This window comes from Numida meleagris, chromosome 13 (assembly GCF_002078875.1).
Source record: "Numida meleagris isolate 19003 breed g44 Domestic line chromosome 13, NumMel1.0, whole genome shotgun sequence".
In the NCBI taxonomy this organism is placed as follows: domain Eukaryota; kingdom Metazoa; phylum Chordata; class Aves; order Galliformes; family Numididae; genus Numida; species Numida meleagris.
This window is the reverse complement of record NC_034421.1, coordinates 2285553-2301537: the sequence shown is the minus strand read 5'-3', so window position 1 is coordinate 2301537 and position 15985 is coordinate 2285553. Positions and strand designations below refer to the sequence as shown.

Here is a 15985-nt window from a genome sequence, read left to right as displayed (position 1 = left end):
ACACAAAGACCACTCAATATATCATCGGGATTTTTCTTTTTGTGATTCCAGCTGTTACTTTAAATGCTGCAGCAGTTGCCTCGTAGGCCTTTTCCATTCGCTCAGGAATGGTTATACGCATGAAGAAATTTTCTTGACATGTGTTCAGTAAGCACATAATAAGGCATGCAAGCATCCTTCTCGGCCTCAGACAAACTTCCATGAGAAAGTAATGCACAGAAATGAAGCGCACAGCGTGCAGTGTAATAAAGTCCCTAGCTTAAAATAACCAGATGTTGCAGATTTACTGGTTTCAAGTCTTTCTCCAAATGCTGCTCTCAGGCACGCGCTCTCAGTGCACCCACCACACATCCATTCAAAGCAATGACAATAAATACATAAAGGGAATTTTTTTGCTATTGTACCATATTTTGACCGTGACATGACTGATCTGGCTTACTGTGGAAGCGCTGCCATGGAGGGTCTGCTCACTGCTGGCAACCTCTCCTTTAGCAGACAGGGCTGAAATTGCTATCCATTCCCAGTGACACTTAGACCCTTTGATCCCATCTCCACCTGCAAAGCACACTGTACTCATGGGAAATACCAGCACATCAGGCCTTACTGAGTGATGCCTAACCCCAGCCAGGTGCATGACACAGACACACTTTACACTGCACCCTCACCTGTGCAACAGCAACATTTCCTCCTAGCTCCTTTATTCAGCAGTTGGCTCATTTCCCCAAACACAAAAGCTTACTTCCCTTTATATACATCACTTCTACTCTAGTGATTTAGCCAAGTATATTTAATTGAACCTAATTAATATTTGAATCAATTCAGGAAAAATTGAGGGAGGGAAACAACAACTGCTATTGAGAGACAATATAAAGCCAACAAATGAAACCGCAAGGAAAAAATAAAGACTTGAAGAAGGATCATTTCAAACATGGATTTCTCGGTCTGCATATGGCTAAAGTAACAGTGGGAATGAAAAGCTTGATTTAGGAAATCCATTCTATTTAACATCAGTTGGACGACTTGCATCCAGTGAATGGAACATATTCTGCCAATTCCCCAAAGCAATACCATTGGCAGCTTTAAATTAACTTACATGATGCTTTTGTTATATGCATGCTGTGTTACTTGTGTAGAAAAATGAACAGATTTTGTCTAAAAATCTGTAAAGAAAGTTTGTATCATCTGTCCATCCTCTGAGAAATTCATCTAGTCTTTTCAGTGACATGTATTTTATTGCCTTATTGTTGAACCAAGTGTTGAGAGTAACAACTGTTTGAGACACTATTAGATAAAACCGATGCTAATTATTCTTCGCAAAAAATGTTACGAGTGTTAATTATGCAGACACTGACTAGGGGCATGGCCTGGAACAAGGTGGGTTTGCAGCAGGGGGAGATAAGGCAGTTGAACCTGATGGGCACGACCTGCACGTGTTTCTAAACGGAATCTGTTGCCCCAAGGCTTTTGCACTTTAATCTCCTGCTTATGATTTTTATGGAGATCATTACTGAAGCTTCATGGAGTTGGCATATTAACTAAACAGTATTTAAATAATTTTATTATCGGTCTCCATACCAAGAACACAAGAATGCATTTATTTTAACACAGTAATTAAATACAATTTATAGATATTTTTAACATCCATTAAGAGCTGAACCCGATGTCACAGGAAAGTTGCAGTGACCCAGGGCACCGCCATCCCTCAGAAAACACACCCAGGCGCACAACAGACAGCGTCTCCATGAAGCATGTAGCAGATACTTACATTCCTAACCACCTCGCTTTCGTCATCCGAGCACGCTTGATACAAAGCTCTGAGAAGCAGCTCCATGTGCTGTGTTATGTGGTCCTCCGCGTGCAGCAGTAACACACACAGAAGCTGGGATGCTTTCACCCTTGTGCTTCCAACCCAGTCTGTTAGATCACGACAGAGACCTGGAAGGACTTTGGAGAGGTTTCTCGACACGAGTTCCCGACAGCCCAGTCCTGGTCGAGTCACTGGAGAGAGAAAAACCAAGCCCACAAAGGATTCATAACACAGAGACAGACGTGGTAGGAAAAGCCTCAGAAGAGTTTAGAGGCTCTAAGACAAGAGCTCTGGGCATCAGCTTCAGTGCGGAAGAAGATATTCCAAATGCTGCTGAGGATTTTACACTTGCAAGCTGTATTTCTTTCATAGATACTGCAAAATTGTAACTTCGCACCACTCTGAAAACATATATTTCTTACTAAAAAGTGGTTTAAACTCCATGCTTTAAAATGTTTACAGAAGGGGAAAATAAAAAATAAAAAAAGGGAGGGGGAGAAAAAAGAAAGTGCAATTTCAAAGGAGAAAAGGCTCCTGACCCCTCTGCCACAGAAAGGATTTTGCTGCTGTGGGTCTTGCAGTGATTGTCAGGCAGGCACAAGCCAAGCACGACCCTGCTCTTTCATGCCACAAAAGTTTTTGTCCTGCTAAACACGAGCATAGAGACACGGAAACGACCCATTTAAATCCGCTCACTCACCAACACCCAAATGCATATTTTTAAATGTTAACTTTACAAACCAGAGACAGGAGAGGTGCTTCATGCTATCTATAAACCATATGGCACTAAACAGTTATCCGCCTGTGATGCATACCTTGTCTTTTTTGTGTATAATAAAGGAAATCCTTACTTCTGATTCCATATCGCCCACGTATACTGGCAGTTCTAAGTTAGCAACCTAGTGTCTTACAAAGAAGTTTGAAATCACTTCATTGCAAATTTTTCTTCCATGAAAATTCTGTGCATCATCGAAGGTGCATCTCGTTATTCAAGGCCTTGGGTCACAGGTTCCTTCACTCGTTCTGTGCCCACTCTCCACCCAGCTGCTGCCTGATACACACCTTTCTGCTGCTTCTGCATCATCGCTTTCTCTCTTCCTAGTTACAGTCACAGCGTGCAACTATCCACGTGACTGAAAGCAAAACTAAATTCCATTCATCATTTTTTCCAGGCATGAGAAGAGCAATTTCTCTCGGGTCATACGCTTTTTCCCCCTTTCAAATGCAAGTTCTTCAAAGAGAACAGTGCTAAGCCAACCTCTCTCAGCACCACCCCCCAAAAAACCCTAATTTCAATGCAGTACTCACCTCCTTTGGGATAATGAGATGGTGGAACACTAAAATCCATCTTATCCTTCAGATCTTCTTCATTCTCCTTCTCCCACTGCAAGCCTATCTTTTCCCAGTAAGTCCAAGCCAGCGTCCTGGAGAAAAAAAAAAAAAAAAAAAAAAAATCATGACCCCCAAAGGAAAACATTCTAAAATGAGACTTCCAGAAAATATGACTTCTTGAATTCATTTGGAAGAATGGGAAGCATTCCTGCCATTTAGATGGGACTATTAAGAGCTGATGCTTGTGTATTCAGCAGACAGAGGTCACTTCTTCCAAAGCGTAATTCCACCTCTGTCTCCCTTACCATCTCCATCTCTCACACTTCCTTCAACACAGGATCCAAACAAAAGTCACCAGAGATAATGCTATTGGTTTAAAAACATTTGTCTTTCCTCCACATAATTTATCTGTAAACACCAAAATACTTCCAAGTAGAGGAGTGGAAGGGAAGAAAAGAAAAACCAGAAGTATTCTGCTTACACATTTTCAGGAATGTCATCGGTAATGCTGCTGAGTAACAGAGGGATCAACTTGTGAAAATAGGAGTATCTGTCCCGGAGGTGCAGCAGCCATTCTCCAATGACGGTTGTTACCGCTTGTCGAACCTGCGTAGATTAAAAACGAGGGAACAAAAAAATAATTTATTTTTAAAAAGTCAGGTAAATGTTTCAAAAGATAATAAGAATAAAAAGTTGCTTTGGGTATCTAAGATTGGGTATCAAGTGCATGAAGAGTCTATGACAACGAGAGCTGAGGATCTCCTCGCTTGCAGCATCTCAGCACGACCCCGTGCTCCCCCTTGTGTTCTCTCTCTGATTCAGTGCTAGACCAAGTACTGCACAAACACATCTCCAAGCAGACAAGATCCAGGTCCAAATCAGAACACTCTAACTTCTTGTGGTCTCTCTGAGAACAAGAGAAATGTAAATTTCTCTGGAATTTCAACCTTTCCGGCATGTCTCCAGAAGACAATTTTATCCATTTACTATAATGGATGCCAAAGTTAAATAGTTTGAATGCACCCACTCAAAAAATAAAACATTTTAGTTACAGTCACATAGCACATTTCAAAAGGACTACTGCAATTGCATCTTATGAAGGGACCCAAACTGTGCTTGTTAAGCATCTAAAAAACCACGGAACAAAATCACAGGAAAAAATCTGTCCGAAGAATTTAGACAGAACTGAATGCCCCCTTTAAGATAAAGGTTTCCACACACTACAACAACATGCAGAACCAGACAGCAGCAGAACAGGCCATCCACCCTGCCTGTGGATAGTTCACAGCTGACTGAGCCTGTATGAGACAAGCTTACGTACCTCAAATGAATGAATGAAAGCTGAAAACCAAAGGGCAAAAGCAAACTGAAAGTTAGATTTAAAATAACAGCCCCCACCCCTCCCAAAAAGAAGAAAAATGACACCTTGGGAATCTCATCAAATAATCGCTGGGCCAAATGAGACAGAACATCATCCACAGACTTCCCATTTCCAAACTGTATCACTGCTCCAGTAGCCTGAATTACATCCACACGAACTCTGTAGTGCTGGTGTGAAATTGTTTGCATTAAGGGCTTTATCAGAGATTCTGACTGCATATGGAAGTGCTCTGTTAGGAGAGAGGCAGAAACTTCAGGTACTCCATTCTCTACATGGGCGACACATTTTGGGCAGTGTGATTTCTGCAGCTCTGTGAGCAGCAAGCTGATTAATGCTTACACTATACTGGAGCCAAACACCAGCCCATAAGTGCTTCTCCCCCACTGAAACTTCATCAACTGCATGCTGTAACTGCTTATAGAATCACAGAATTGTTTGAGTTGGAAGGGACCCTTCAAGGTCATCTAGTCCAACTGCCCTGAACTGAACAGGCACACCCACAGCTCCATCAGTGCTCACAGCCCATCCCCTGAGCTTGGGTGTCTGCAGGGACGGGGCACTGCCGCCGCTCTGGGCACCCTGAGCCACTGCATCACCAACCTCAGTGTAAAAAACTTTTTCTTTGTAACGAATCTAAATCTGCCATTTTACTTTGAAACCATTTCCCCTTGTCTGATCACAACAGACCCTGCTAAAGAGTCTGTCCCCTTCTTTCTTACAGCCCCTTTAGAAACTGAAGGTCGCTCTCAGGTTTCCCTGGAGCCTTCCCTTCTCCAGGCTGAACAGCACCAGCTCTCAGCCTGTCCTCGTAGGAGAGATGTTTCATCCCTCAGGTCATTTTTATGGTCCTCCTCTGAATGCACTCCAACAGGTCCACATCTCTCCTGCACTGAGGACTCCCCATGTGGACGCAGCGCTCCAGGTGAAGCCTCACAGCACAGACCAGAGGGACAGGATCACTCTCTCGCCCTGCTGGTCACACCTTTGATGCAGCCCAGGGTTTGGTTGGCTCTTTGGGCTGGGAGGGCACATTGCTGGCTCACACCCAACCTGCCATCCACCAGTACCCCCACGGATATCCCTGGCACACTTCTTTAGCGGATCCCCCTTGGGGCTGACAAACACTCCTGTGAGGGTGTGCACAGCGTATTTCTCTTCCCTGCCGCTGGCTGCATCCCTGCAGGCCCCGGCCCCAGCCCGGTCCCCCCGGGACACCGCAGCTCGTAGCACCCCGCGGTCCCCTCCGTGCCGCCCCCGAGCCCCACCTGGCACGGCCTGGGCGCAGGCCACGGCGCACCTGCAGCTCTCCCGCCTGACCTCGGCGTAGTGGTCGAGGAGAGCGGCCTGCAGGATGCCGACCACATCGGAAAGGTACGGGGCCACGGCGGCCCCGCCGCGCCGCAGCAGCAGCCCCAGCAGCTGGAGCAGGCCGAGGCGCAGCTCCTCGCACGACTCCGCGCCCTGCGGCGTGCCGAGGCGCTGCGCGAGGACCGGCAGGAGAACGGGCAGCGCCTCTCCGGGCCGTTCGCAGCGGCTCAGCCCGTGCAGGAGGAGCTGAAGCGCGAGCTCCCGGCACCGCTCCGCCGCGTCCCCCGCCAGGCAGCGCGCCAGCGGCCGCACCAACTGCGTCTCGAAAACCTCCTGCACCGCCTCCGACGAGAGCGGCCGCTCCTGCACCTCGGTCCGGATGGCCTCCAGAGCCCGGAGCCGCGCCGCCCGGCCGCACTCGGGACCCTGCAGGCAGCTCAGGGGCCGGCTCAGGGCCTGAGCCAGCTCGGCCGCCCCGCCCGCCGCCATGCTGCCCCGGCTCTACGGAAGCGCGGCGCCGTTGCTAAGGACGCGGCAGCTTTACGACGGCGGCAGAGCGCTTTACGGCAGCGCCGGGCGCGCTTGGCGGCGGGCCGCCTCGCGGGGCTGTGTCACGTGTTTATACGCTTCGCCTTCCCCTATTTTTTTAAAAATTATTTATAGCAGAATCAGAATCCCCCGATAGCAATGCATGGCTGATTTCTGTAACCGTATTATTTCTAATACCCACCGAGTTTATACGTTCTCCTGTTGTATTTAAGAGGGCTTCACCCCGCAATCACCGCACCGTGCGGCCCGCGGGCACCGGAGCAAGCAGCCCCCCGGGATCAGCGCAGGAACCACCCTGAGCTCGGGGTGCACGGAAGCGCAGCGCTAGCTCACGGCGCTGCCACACAGCGGCCTGCCGCTCGCCGGCAGCGCGTTCAGCCGCCATTACGCAGCGGGGCGCGCGCGGCACTGCGCCTCAGGAGCCGCGGGCACCGCGCGTGGAAACGAGCGCCGCGACGGCCGGCCCGCCGCTCGGCTCCGAGCTGCCCGCTGCCCCGCGTCGGGGAGGCCGAGCCTGCGGCTGAGTGACAGCGGCGGCACTTCCTGCGGCGACGGGGCTGGAGCCTTTGTGTCTGTATCCGTCCGTGTGTGTGTGCGGGCGAGCGGCGGGCCGGGCAGGAGGGAGCCGCGCGGTCCCGGCGCGGGCAGCGAGAGGAGGAGGAGGAGGCGACGGCTGCGCTGCGGTAGAGGAGCGCCTTCATCCGTGAGGGCGGCAGGAGGAGCCGCCGCCGATCAGCAGCCCAGGTACGGCCCGGCGCGCTCCCTGCGGCCGCGGCGCTGAGACGCGGGGCTGTGCCGATGCGGGTGCGCTCCGCCGGTCCCCGCCGCCCCCCGGAGGCTCCGCACGGTCCTGCCCGGGCCGGGGGCGGCTCCGCGGGGCCCTGTGTGGGGAAGCCGGCTCCCGCTTCGGGTGTCGGCCTGCCCGGCGTGCCCTGCAGCCGATGTCACCTCGGCCCTACCGTGCGGCCCCGAGGGCAGGTGCTGAGGTCCGCCCGAACCAGAAATCCTCCTGACACGGAGCTGGGTTTGTGCTGCGCGGTTTGTGCGATGGAACAGAAATGTGGGGCTTTAAACCGGTGTTTAATGACTGCCTCTGAAACTCATGGCCTTGTGTGATTAATTGTACCGTTATTTCCAGATGTCAAGGAGTTAAATGCTCTTTTTGTAGTTACCGTTGTGTTGATGCTGTAGAGATGCCATGGCCAGCGTTTCCAGAGCATTTAAATGTTCTGAATTGATAGCTCTCATGCAGTGCTTGACTATCTCTGCTGCTCCAAGTTCCTCTGGTAAAGAATTGTCTCTTTCTTACACCATTTTCTTAACCCAGGTCTGTTTAGTGTTTACAAGCCTGAAGATGGCTGCTGCTTCTTCCTGCAGTGTGGAAGAAGACGAGAGCCTGAAGGGATGTGAGCTGTACGTTCAGAAGCACAACATCCAACAGATTTTAAAGGAGTGCATTGTAAATCTCTGCATAGCAAAACCAGACCGACCCATGAAGTTCCTCAGAGAACACTTTGAAAAATTAGAAAAGGTCAGTGATTTTCACATAACTCCTAATTTTCTGATTTTAAGCTGAAAAGGTTGTTAAAAAAAATTTCAGATGTTCTGGTACACCTTTCTTCTTAACTTTTAAACTAGCAAGTTGCTGTTAAAAGAGCAAAGGCTGTTGGAAACAAACAAATAAACAGCCCTTGATTTGCTGGTGGCTACCATGATACTGTTACTGTCCGTAACACCAAGATTATAATTTCTCACCATACCGAGCGTGTGACAAGTGACCCAATAAATTGGAAGGGTACTTTGTGTTATGATGCATGGCATTGTCAGCTCTCATCTGTGGGTAGAGCAAAAGATGCTGTTCCCTGTTCATTCTGGTGTCAGGTGAAGTGCTTTTCCCTTGCCCTTGAAACTGAAGAAAGTCAGGGAACCGGCAGGTACTTAAAACCATTGAAGTTTGCCAACTTAATTTATTGCTCTTTCCTGTGTTGCGTATCCTAGGATCTCCAACAAGAGATGTGTTCAGAGATGCTTGGTATATTGTGGCTGTATTCAGATGCAGTGTAGAGGGGAAACATACTTTAAAACTTTCTCCGGCAAATCTTTACTGAAGCACATTGGTGTCTTTTGCAGGAAGAGCAGGTAGTGTGAGTGCTGCTTTTCTCAGGGGATGGGATTTCTCAAGAAATAGATGCACATGGGCACACAGGGCTGCAAGTTGTTAGATGTACAAATCCTTAGTCTATAAGAAACGTTATTCACATACTTAATTTAAGAAGACTTATTATGTTTGAGTTGTTTTCGAGTAAGCGTGTAACATTTGTAGGCTTAAGACAGGAGTTTTATATGTGTTTTTTTCCTCCTAGGAACAGAATTTTGTAAGGACAGAGCAAGAACAGTTAACTAGTGAAAAATGCATAGAGCTGATACATTACTGGTGACAGAAGCATTGCACACATCTCTTCTCATTTGTCTGCTTTTCAAATAGTTTTTATCTGTGGATATATGCCAAATTTGGGTAGCTTGAAAATAAATACAAACATTGTATCCAGGTGGAAATCCAGGAAGAATGCCTGGAATGTCAGGGACAGATGCAAGTACAACCTTTTTTGTTGTATCTCTCATTATTTAAAAAAAACCCACAACATCTTTTGATTCTGCCTCTTCTAAACTTCTTAGAGCCAAGACCCATTTGAAGAGAATTAAATGTGTTGAATTTCCTTTGTTATGAGTTGTTCTCTGGCTTAATATATGCAATCCCAGTCTTCCTGCCTGGAAGGATAAGCACTGCTTTTGTCAAATACATTAAAATATGCTGTAGTGTTTTAGAATATTCTCCATAGCTAGTGGGATTACTTGAGTTGCTCTGGGGGAGTTTGGCTTTACACATTACAGAAAAATTGACAGTTGTTGTCAGTTCCTACCCTTGGGTATTCTGCATTCTTTTATGTAATCTCCTATTATTTCCCAAAGAACATCAGAATTCTGTAACAGAATATTGATCTGGGTGCAAAAACAGAACTGGTGCATATCACGAGAGAGAGTTCAGAAACAGCCAGTCCCAAGGCAGCAAATAGTGTGAATATGGTGCATAGTATGGATGTAAGCAACAGTGTCACTGTAGGGCAGTCTGGGTGCTAACCCGTCTGAGTTGAAGGCTGTTAGGGTGCTTCTGGAGATTTCCTGCAGTGCAATTCTTCTTCCTGCAGCAGTTTGACTTCCTTGCTCAGCCATTTTTTGAGGACTTTCTTGAGATTAATTGCACTGTGGGGGATTTTCTGCTGAAGGGTAATGTTTTCACTTGGTCAGTTGCATAATACTGTTGAAGGAAATCTGTGTCCCAGAGGAATAGCTGTCCCTTCTCATGGAGTTGTAGAACCAAAGGGTCTTCTGCATAACTGTTCATCTTCCTGCTCAGAATTGGTCTCAGGGGAGCCATGGTTTCTGACTGCACAATGTCAGGTAGGAACAAGGTCAGTTATTTTTTTCCAGCTGTGCAGCTCTGACAAGCAAAATCTTTATTTAGTGGAAAAACTATGGAAACAGTGAGTTTGCATGGACTGGTTGCAGAATCAAGGCTTAACTGTGCAAATCTGGGGACAGTCACATTTTGATTGACTTGTAAAGATAGAGAAGTTGTTTAAACAAGTTTTACCCTGTTTTTAGTCAGTACTTGCCGTATTTAGTTACTCTGAGGAATCTTAATTGGATTGTGAATTTAACCATTGTCTGTTAGAGATGTTTGTATGGGAACGAGCTGATAGGACATGTTTGCTGTTAGCTCAGTGTGCATTCTTTCCCTTTGCTCCCGTGTGGGGAGAGGGGTGAAAATCTTTGGATTTAAACACAATTTTCTAAACAAAGTCATGATTTTTTCCACCAAAGCGTGATAGTTTTGGTTTATTTTCCAATCTCATTAACATAGACAACATGTTAAAGATATGTTAAAGAGAGCATCAGAATAACTATATCTGTCAAAATTTCATGTGGGCATTTTAGAGATGAAGCATGGGGTATTTTTCCAGTAATTTGCAAGGTGCTCGTGGAAAATGTGTAGAGCTCAATCCACATCAGTGTACTGGAACTACCTCAGAGGTGAATGTAAAAATAAAAAAGAAATAGGCATGGTTTTAGGGTTTTTTTTTCTGCTTCTTACTCCATTTTATAAAACAAACTCAGATAAATGAAGTTTATTATGGTATGCAAAGATCAGGCCGGTTCATAAATGCTTTTAACCGTTCTTCTAATGGCATCAGTTAGGTCCATTCCCCTCAGCCTGCATCTTACTGCTAAATGGAGACTGTCCCCTGACCCTGACACACTCACTGCCCCCAGATATAATTCTGCAGTCCAGCGCATCTGAGAGCAGGTTTGTTATGGCAGGAGTTGTCTGGAGCAGTTCAGAACAGAGCCAGAGGATGAGCTGATGGTCAAGGGACAGGGGCTGCCTTGGGCCGGTGCTCAGGCCTGCAGCCACGCTGCTTCGGTGCCTGGCAGGGACACGCAGCCTGAGAGGGCCGTGACGTGCAAGCATGAATCAATAGTTTTATTCCTCAGTGCTGCAGGCTGAAATTGGGTTCTGAAAATGCCAAAGTTAAACGTTTCTGATGCCTTTTTACGTTTGCGGTTTATTGTGTCAAGTACAACATTAAAGAATGTAACCTTGAAAATAATTGTAGAAGATTTTGATAATGTCTTTCTGTTCACTTATTGCTGGCAGGACCTACTTGCTTGAAGATGAAAGTAGTTACTGGGAATCAGCCTCAGTTTCTATATTCTGGGATTATAGTTTTCAAGATGGTTTTTATGTGCTGTGACCTCCAAACTTCAAAACAATCATGTTTACGTTGCTTTGTGTGAAACTTCAACGTTCCATTGAACACAAAAGAGTTGAAAGTGGTTTAGATACCCGAGACTTTAAAAATTAGGGAATGTTTTCTTTGAATAATTTGTTTTAAATTTTCCTGTGACTGTAAAGATGTTCTTTTTGGTGGTTGGAGTGAAGACAATCTTTCCGTCAGTGATATTAATTGGATTTTTTTGGCAGTGGGGGAACAGATGTTAGTTAAGAAACTTTGGTAATTTTTGATCAGCTTTCATTAGGTTCTGTCCCCCTGGGGACTAAACAAAGCATAGCAGAAAAAAACAGGGAACTTATCTTTAATCTATACTACCGTTATATATAAAAGTTGATGAGTTAATTACTAAGAAATGGCAGGCAAAACCTTGCATTTTCAGCTATACTGAGACTGCAAAACCTTCATTAGTGTCAGACTGTTCAGTGCCATGGTTATATGATCAAAGGTGGAGTTGTCTTGCCAGGCCAAGCTAGCCTTCTGCTCTGCCAAAAAAGATGACAGGTAAAACTAGCAAAGAAAGTGGCACAAAAGAGAACAGCACCTTCAGTTGATGTTTAGGAATGACCAAGGATTTTGGTGAAGCCATTTTGCATGCCTGTATTTCAGTGCAGTGGCTTTGCAAGCTGAGCCAGGCGCTCTGCTGCTACCTCGTGGATCTGAGTGCTCTGCTGGTCCCTTCTATTGACCCGTGCTGTGCATGGGCTGAACTTAATGCCATGGCTGGCTGTGGATCGGCTGTGGATTTATGGACCAAACTGATGCTATATGCTATATACCATCCAAAAAACAGTTTTGGAGAACACTGGGCTATACCATCTGAAATTAAACAGAGCAAGATGAGATTGTCTGGGTAGCTCCACCTTGTGATATTAGACAGTATTGCACACAGACCTGATCAGAAAGATAAGGGCACGTGTGACAAGTTTGTTGTAAAGTAGGATGGAAAGAACGTATAAGAAACTACAAATGCATTCACTGTTAGTAAATTACAGTTCGTTTGTGCGTAATAAAGAGTTTCAGTATTTGAACATTACACTTTTCTGCAGTAGCAGTCTCTCCCGCTATTTAAATTTTGACAGAATGCAAAAATTTTTCATTTTATTATAAATTACGTTTCTCCAGAGCTTTCCTGCAGGCATGTTTCTTCTTACACCAGGTATACATGCACACAATGGTAGTTGGCTGGATTTTACACACTGAAGTGTTGATTACATAAGCGTTTAAGTATCAGAAATACGGTCTATTGTATTGTAAGAGAACCTCTCTTTCTTACATATGCCTCATGATAAAGTAAGCAGAGAAGAGGTGGTGATGGACTGAGCTACTACAAGACGCTGGAAGGGAAGACAAGAAGTGTTAACGTGTTGCAGGAAGTCAAGGGACTCAGGAAGGCAAGCAGTGCAGGCAGAGCTGCAGAAATGTAGGAAGATTTTTGGCAGGAGAATTTTGCCTAGATTGGAAATTGGGAATGAACTGTGGTGCAGAGAGGCCACAGAGGATGCGGTAATGGCAGCCAAAGTGGAAGATAGGTATGAACTGGATAAATACATTGATGGGGGGGGGTGAATGTTAAAGGTATTTTTCTGTGATGCTGTAGAAGAAAATATAGCATTTAACAACCAGAAGGCAGAGGAATGATGGTTAGGAGGGTGTGAAACATCTCAGGTTGCAAGCCTGAATGATTGTAAGAGATTATAGAGTTGTCTGCTGTGACAAAGAAAAGACTGGGTAAGACATTTAAGACCTCCCAAATTTCTCTCACTGTCAGTGATGGAATCAGTCAGTCCCATGCTTCCAGTGAAGTGGTTTGCTGTTAGTCATTGTGTCATTCTCCAGAAATGATGGGATGCTGTTACAGACCTTCCTGTATGGACAGTGTTTCCTCTGGGTCAGTTCCAATGCAAAGAGAGATTAGTTTACTTGCGCATGAACTGTGCTGTACCTTTGCTGTGGATAAAATGAAAGCAGATTCCAGGCCTGTCAGTCAGAAGACACTGTGCTTGCGAGGTGGGAGAGGGGGAAGAAAAAGAAAATATTTAATTTAGAGTGCGCTTTGTGTTGTTCCTTTTGAGCACAGAAGTTGTAGGAAGCAGATCGGAGGTGGTGAGCCGTGATACCTAACAGCTGACTTGCTTTTGAAGCCTTCCTGGAATGCTGTTGTAAAGCTATGCAGTGATTTGGAGCCTTGTCAGATGCTATCCTTCCCCGAATTTAAACACTGTGTTTCCAGACAGTGACAAAGCCTGAAAGGAAAGATGAGGAGAGGAACTACTGAAAGCGAATTTCTGTTTGGAAATGCTCCAGCTTAGAGACAAGAAAACTGCTGGTGTGTGCTCTTGAGCAGTAGTCTAAAAGGAAGGGTAAATCTAAAAACTTGCTCGTCATTGTTGCCGCTTCACTTGCGGTGTTTAAAACACGTTAAAAACTCCTAAAAGCAATAATCAGGGGAGGCAGTGACCCCATACACCAAGGACAGCTTGCTAAATTCCTGTGATTTATACATCAGCCTCTTGCAAGACCAGTATCTTAGCCAGAGGTGAACATTCAGAAGATAAATGGGTCACTACTACAGATGCATGTATTATCATCTTTGCATCAAACTCAAAGAAAAAAGAGCTATGTTTTCTTTCCAGTTTATGGCTTGGTTAGCATACCCATTGAAGTCAGCTGTGGCATTCCTGTTTCACAGTCCATCTCCACCAGAAATCACAGGGAAGTCTTGTGCACAGCTTCAGCTAGCTTTTTAATCAGTCACAACATGACTTTCATGGAAGTGGGATTAGATTAGGGGTATGTGAAGTAGGGCGTTATTGTAATGCAGCACTGCTGGTTTGTTGGCTTGGGGTGTGATGATCTGTCACAATACTGCACCACAGCACTGACTGGAGGCATCGGTCAGCTGTGCACACGTAGCCCCGTGCTGCTATTTCAGCTCCCCAGATTGCACAGGCAGCCCCTGGGGCTGGTAGGGGCAGCACGGGGCTCACACTGCTGAACCAGCAGCTGAAAACCAGGCAAGCTCACCCAAAATGGCATGGGCTTTGTGAATGGATATCTGCATCAGACCCTGTGTTTTGGAGAACCACGTCCCGTCCTGCGGCACAAGTCAGGAACAGCTCCACTGGTGCCAGTGCAGCTGGTGAGGGGAAGAGCGAGGTGCTCGCTGCGGCTTGCTCCAAGGTAGTCGTGCTGTATTTGCTGTTGTCTTCCGTGTGTTTTCTGGAGACCCCCATTTTAAAGTGGATGTAACTGGGCAATATGATTTCTCAGCCATCATGAATTATCTGTGCGATTCGAACAGAGTGAGACCGCTTGTTGTCATGACAACAAAAGATGGTGAGGTGTTTACTTGGGAGTGAGGTCTGCACAAGCATCCGCACCAAGCCGGGTCTGCTCGGTGTTTGAAGAACTGTTCTTCAGAGCCCATTCCTCCTTTCACGTACTTGCTGTATTCGTGCAGTTCCACCCCAGGATAGATGGAAGACGGCTTTGTGAAAGCTTAACCTGGGATATAGCGTGCGCTTTTATTTTCAAAAGGCACTCTCTAGCTCAGTAATGGAAATCTTACCTAGACTACAAATAGCGGCATATGGAGAAGGCAGCCAGTCAACTATCTGCTGTTTATATAAAAGGAGTTTGTAGCGAAGAGCCTTCCTTTTAAAATGAATCATATGGTAACTCACTTTTATAATCCTTTAATATCTTTTTTTACTTTAGAAGATATTTGGGTTTCAGAGCATGCTTTGTGATACTAATTTTTATCTCATTGAGCTTTCTTTCTTGTATAAATCTGTGCTGGGGCAGAGGAGATATTATTTATTAATTCCTTGGAAGTGCCTTCATACAACGTGTGCTGAAGAAGTGTCTGTTTGATATTCTAATGTGGCAAGCTCTGGCTTTTCACTCTGAGCGCGTGTAAGAAGAGCTGTGTAAGTGCCGCATTCCTCTAACTAGTTACCTGACTGCCGCCTTGTTCTAATTACCTTTTAGTGTTCTTTCAACTGCTTGCTGCTCAGAAAAGTCTTCTTTACCTTTCAGCTAAGCTTACGAAGAAGACACGTTTGGTTTTGTTCATTTGGTATAAAAACACAGTGTTAACTGTAAAGAGATACAGAAGCTGAAATACCAGCAATGATATTTCACATTCCTCAGTCATAGGTTTGGTTTGATGGCTGCGTTTTGAATACAGTGAAAATAGATAGTACGCATATGTTTATCTGTAATGTTTGCATTTCTGCAAATGCATAATTGTACTTAAAGGAGCAAAGGGTAGTCAGAGAGGAGTTGTGCGTGGGGAAGAAGTTGATGAAAATGCTTAAATAGGACTTGCTGAGTCATTTTTTTGCATATTCTGTGCTATTATTTGAAATTTGAATTGGAAATGGAAAAGTTCCAGTAAATATTTAATACATCTGAAGTCAGCTTGCTTGTTTGTTGGTTTTGTTTGTGTACATCATCTAAGTCAACTGTGCTATGATCCAGGAGTTGTAGATTAGTAATCCCAATTAAAAAAAAAAAAACAAAACAAGAGAAACCGATACCAGGAAGATGTTGGTACTTCCTGAGGCAGGTCAGGACCTTGCTTATTCAGTCAGCTCTCTAAATTTAATCTCTGTGCTTGTCGCTTAAATATTTTAATAGTCCCTTAATCAAAATGTTAATGTGGGACCTTTGAATTATTAACGAGTTACTTTGAATTATGCAGCATGGGAAATACTATTTTGATGTTTATATCGGCTGATATAACACATT

General features: G+C 45.4%; 2 protein-coding genes across 4 annotated transcripts in view; one reads left to right on the top strand and one right to left on the bottom strand.

Moving 5' to 3' along the window:
• DNAAF5 (dynein axonemal assembly factor 5) overlaps positions 1 to 6348 on the bottom strand; it is a 35809-nt gene extending 29461 nt beyond the window's left edge. For 2 of the 3 annotated variants that reach the window (XM_021411938.1, XM_021411940.1), the window contains exons 1-5: positions 5786 to 6317; positions 4565 to 4749; positions 3621 to 3745; positions 3116 to 3231; positions 1766 to 1998 (exon numbers count right to left, since the gene is read on the bottom strand). In XM_021411938.1, coding sequence (XP_021267613.1) covers positions 1766 to 1998; positions 3116 to 3231; positions 3621 to 3745; positions 4565 to 4749; positions 5786 to 6317 — 1191 coding nt within the window. Of the gene's footprint in view, positions 1 to 1765; positions 1999 to 3115; positions 3232 to 3620; positions 3746 to 4564; positions 4750 to 5785 lie in introns of all 3 variants that reach the window. The other variant, XM_021411941.1, reaches the window with a different exon arrangement.
• Positions 6424 to 15985, top strand: part of PRKAR1B (protein kinase cAMP-dependent type I regulatory subunit beta) — a 93219-nt gene continuing 83657 nt past the window's right edge. The window contains exons 1-2 of the mRNA XM_021411942.1: positions 6424 to 7121; positions 7705 to 7908. Coding sequence (XP_021267617.1) covers positions 7732 to 7908 — 177 coding nt within the window. The 5' untranslated portion in view covers positions 6424 to 7121; positions 7705 to 7731. The remainder of the gene's footprint in view (positions 7122 to 7704; positions 7909 to 15985) is intronic.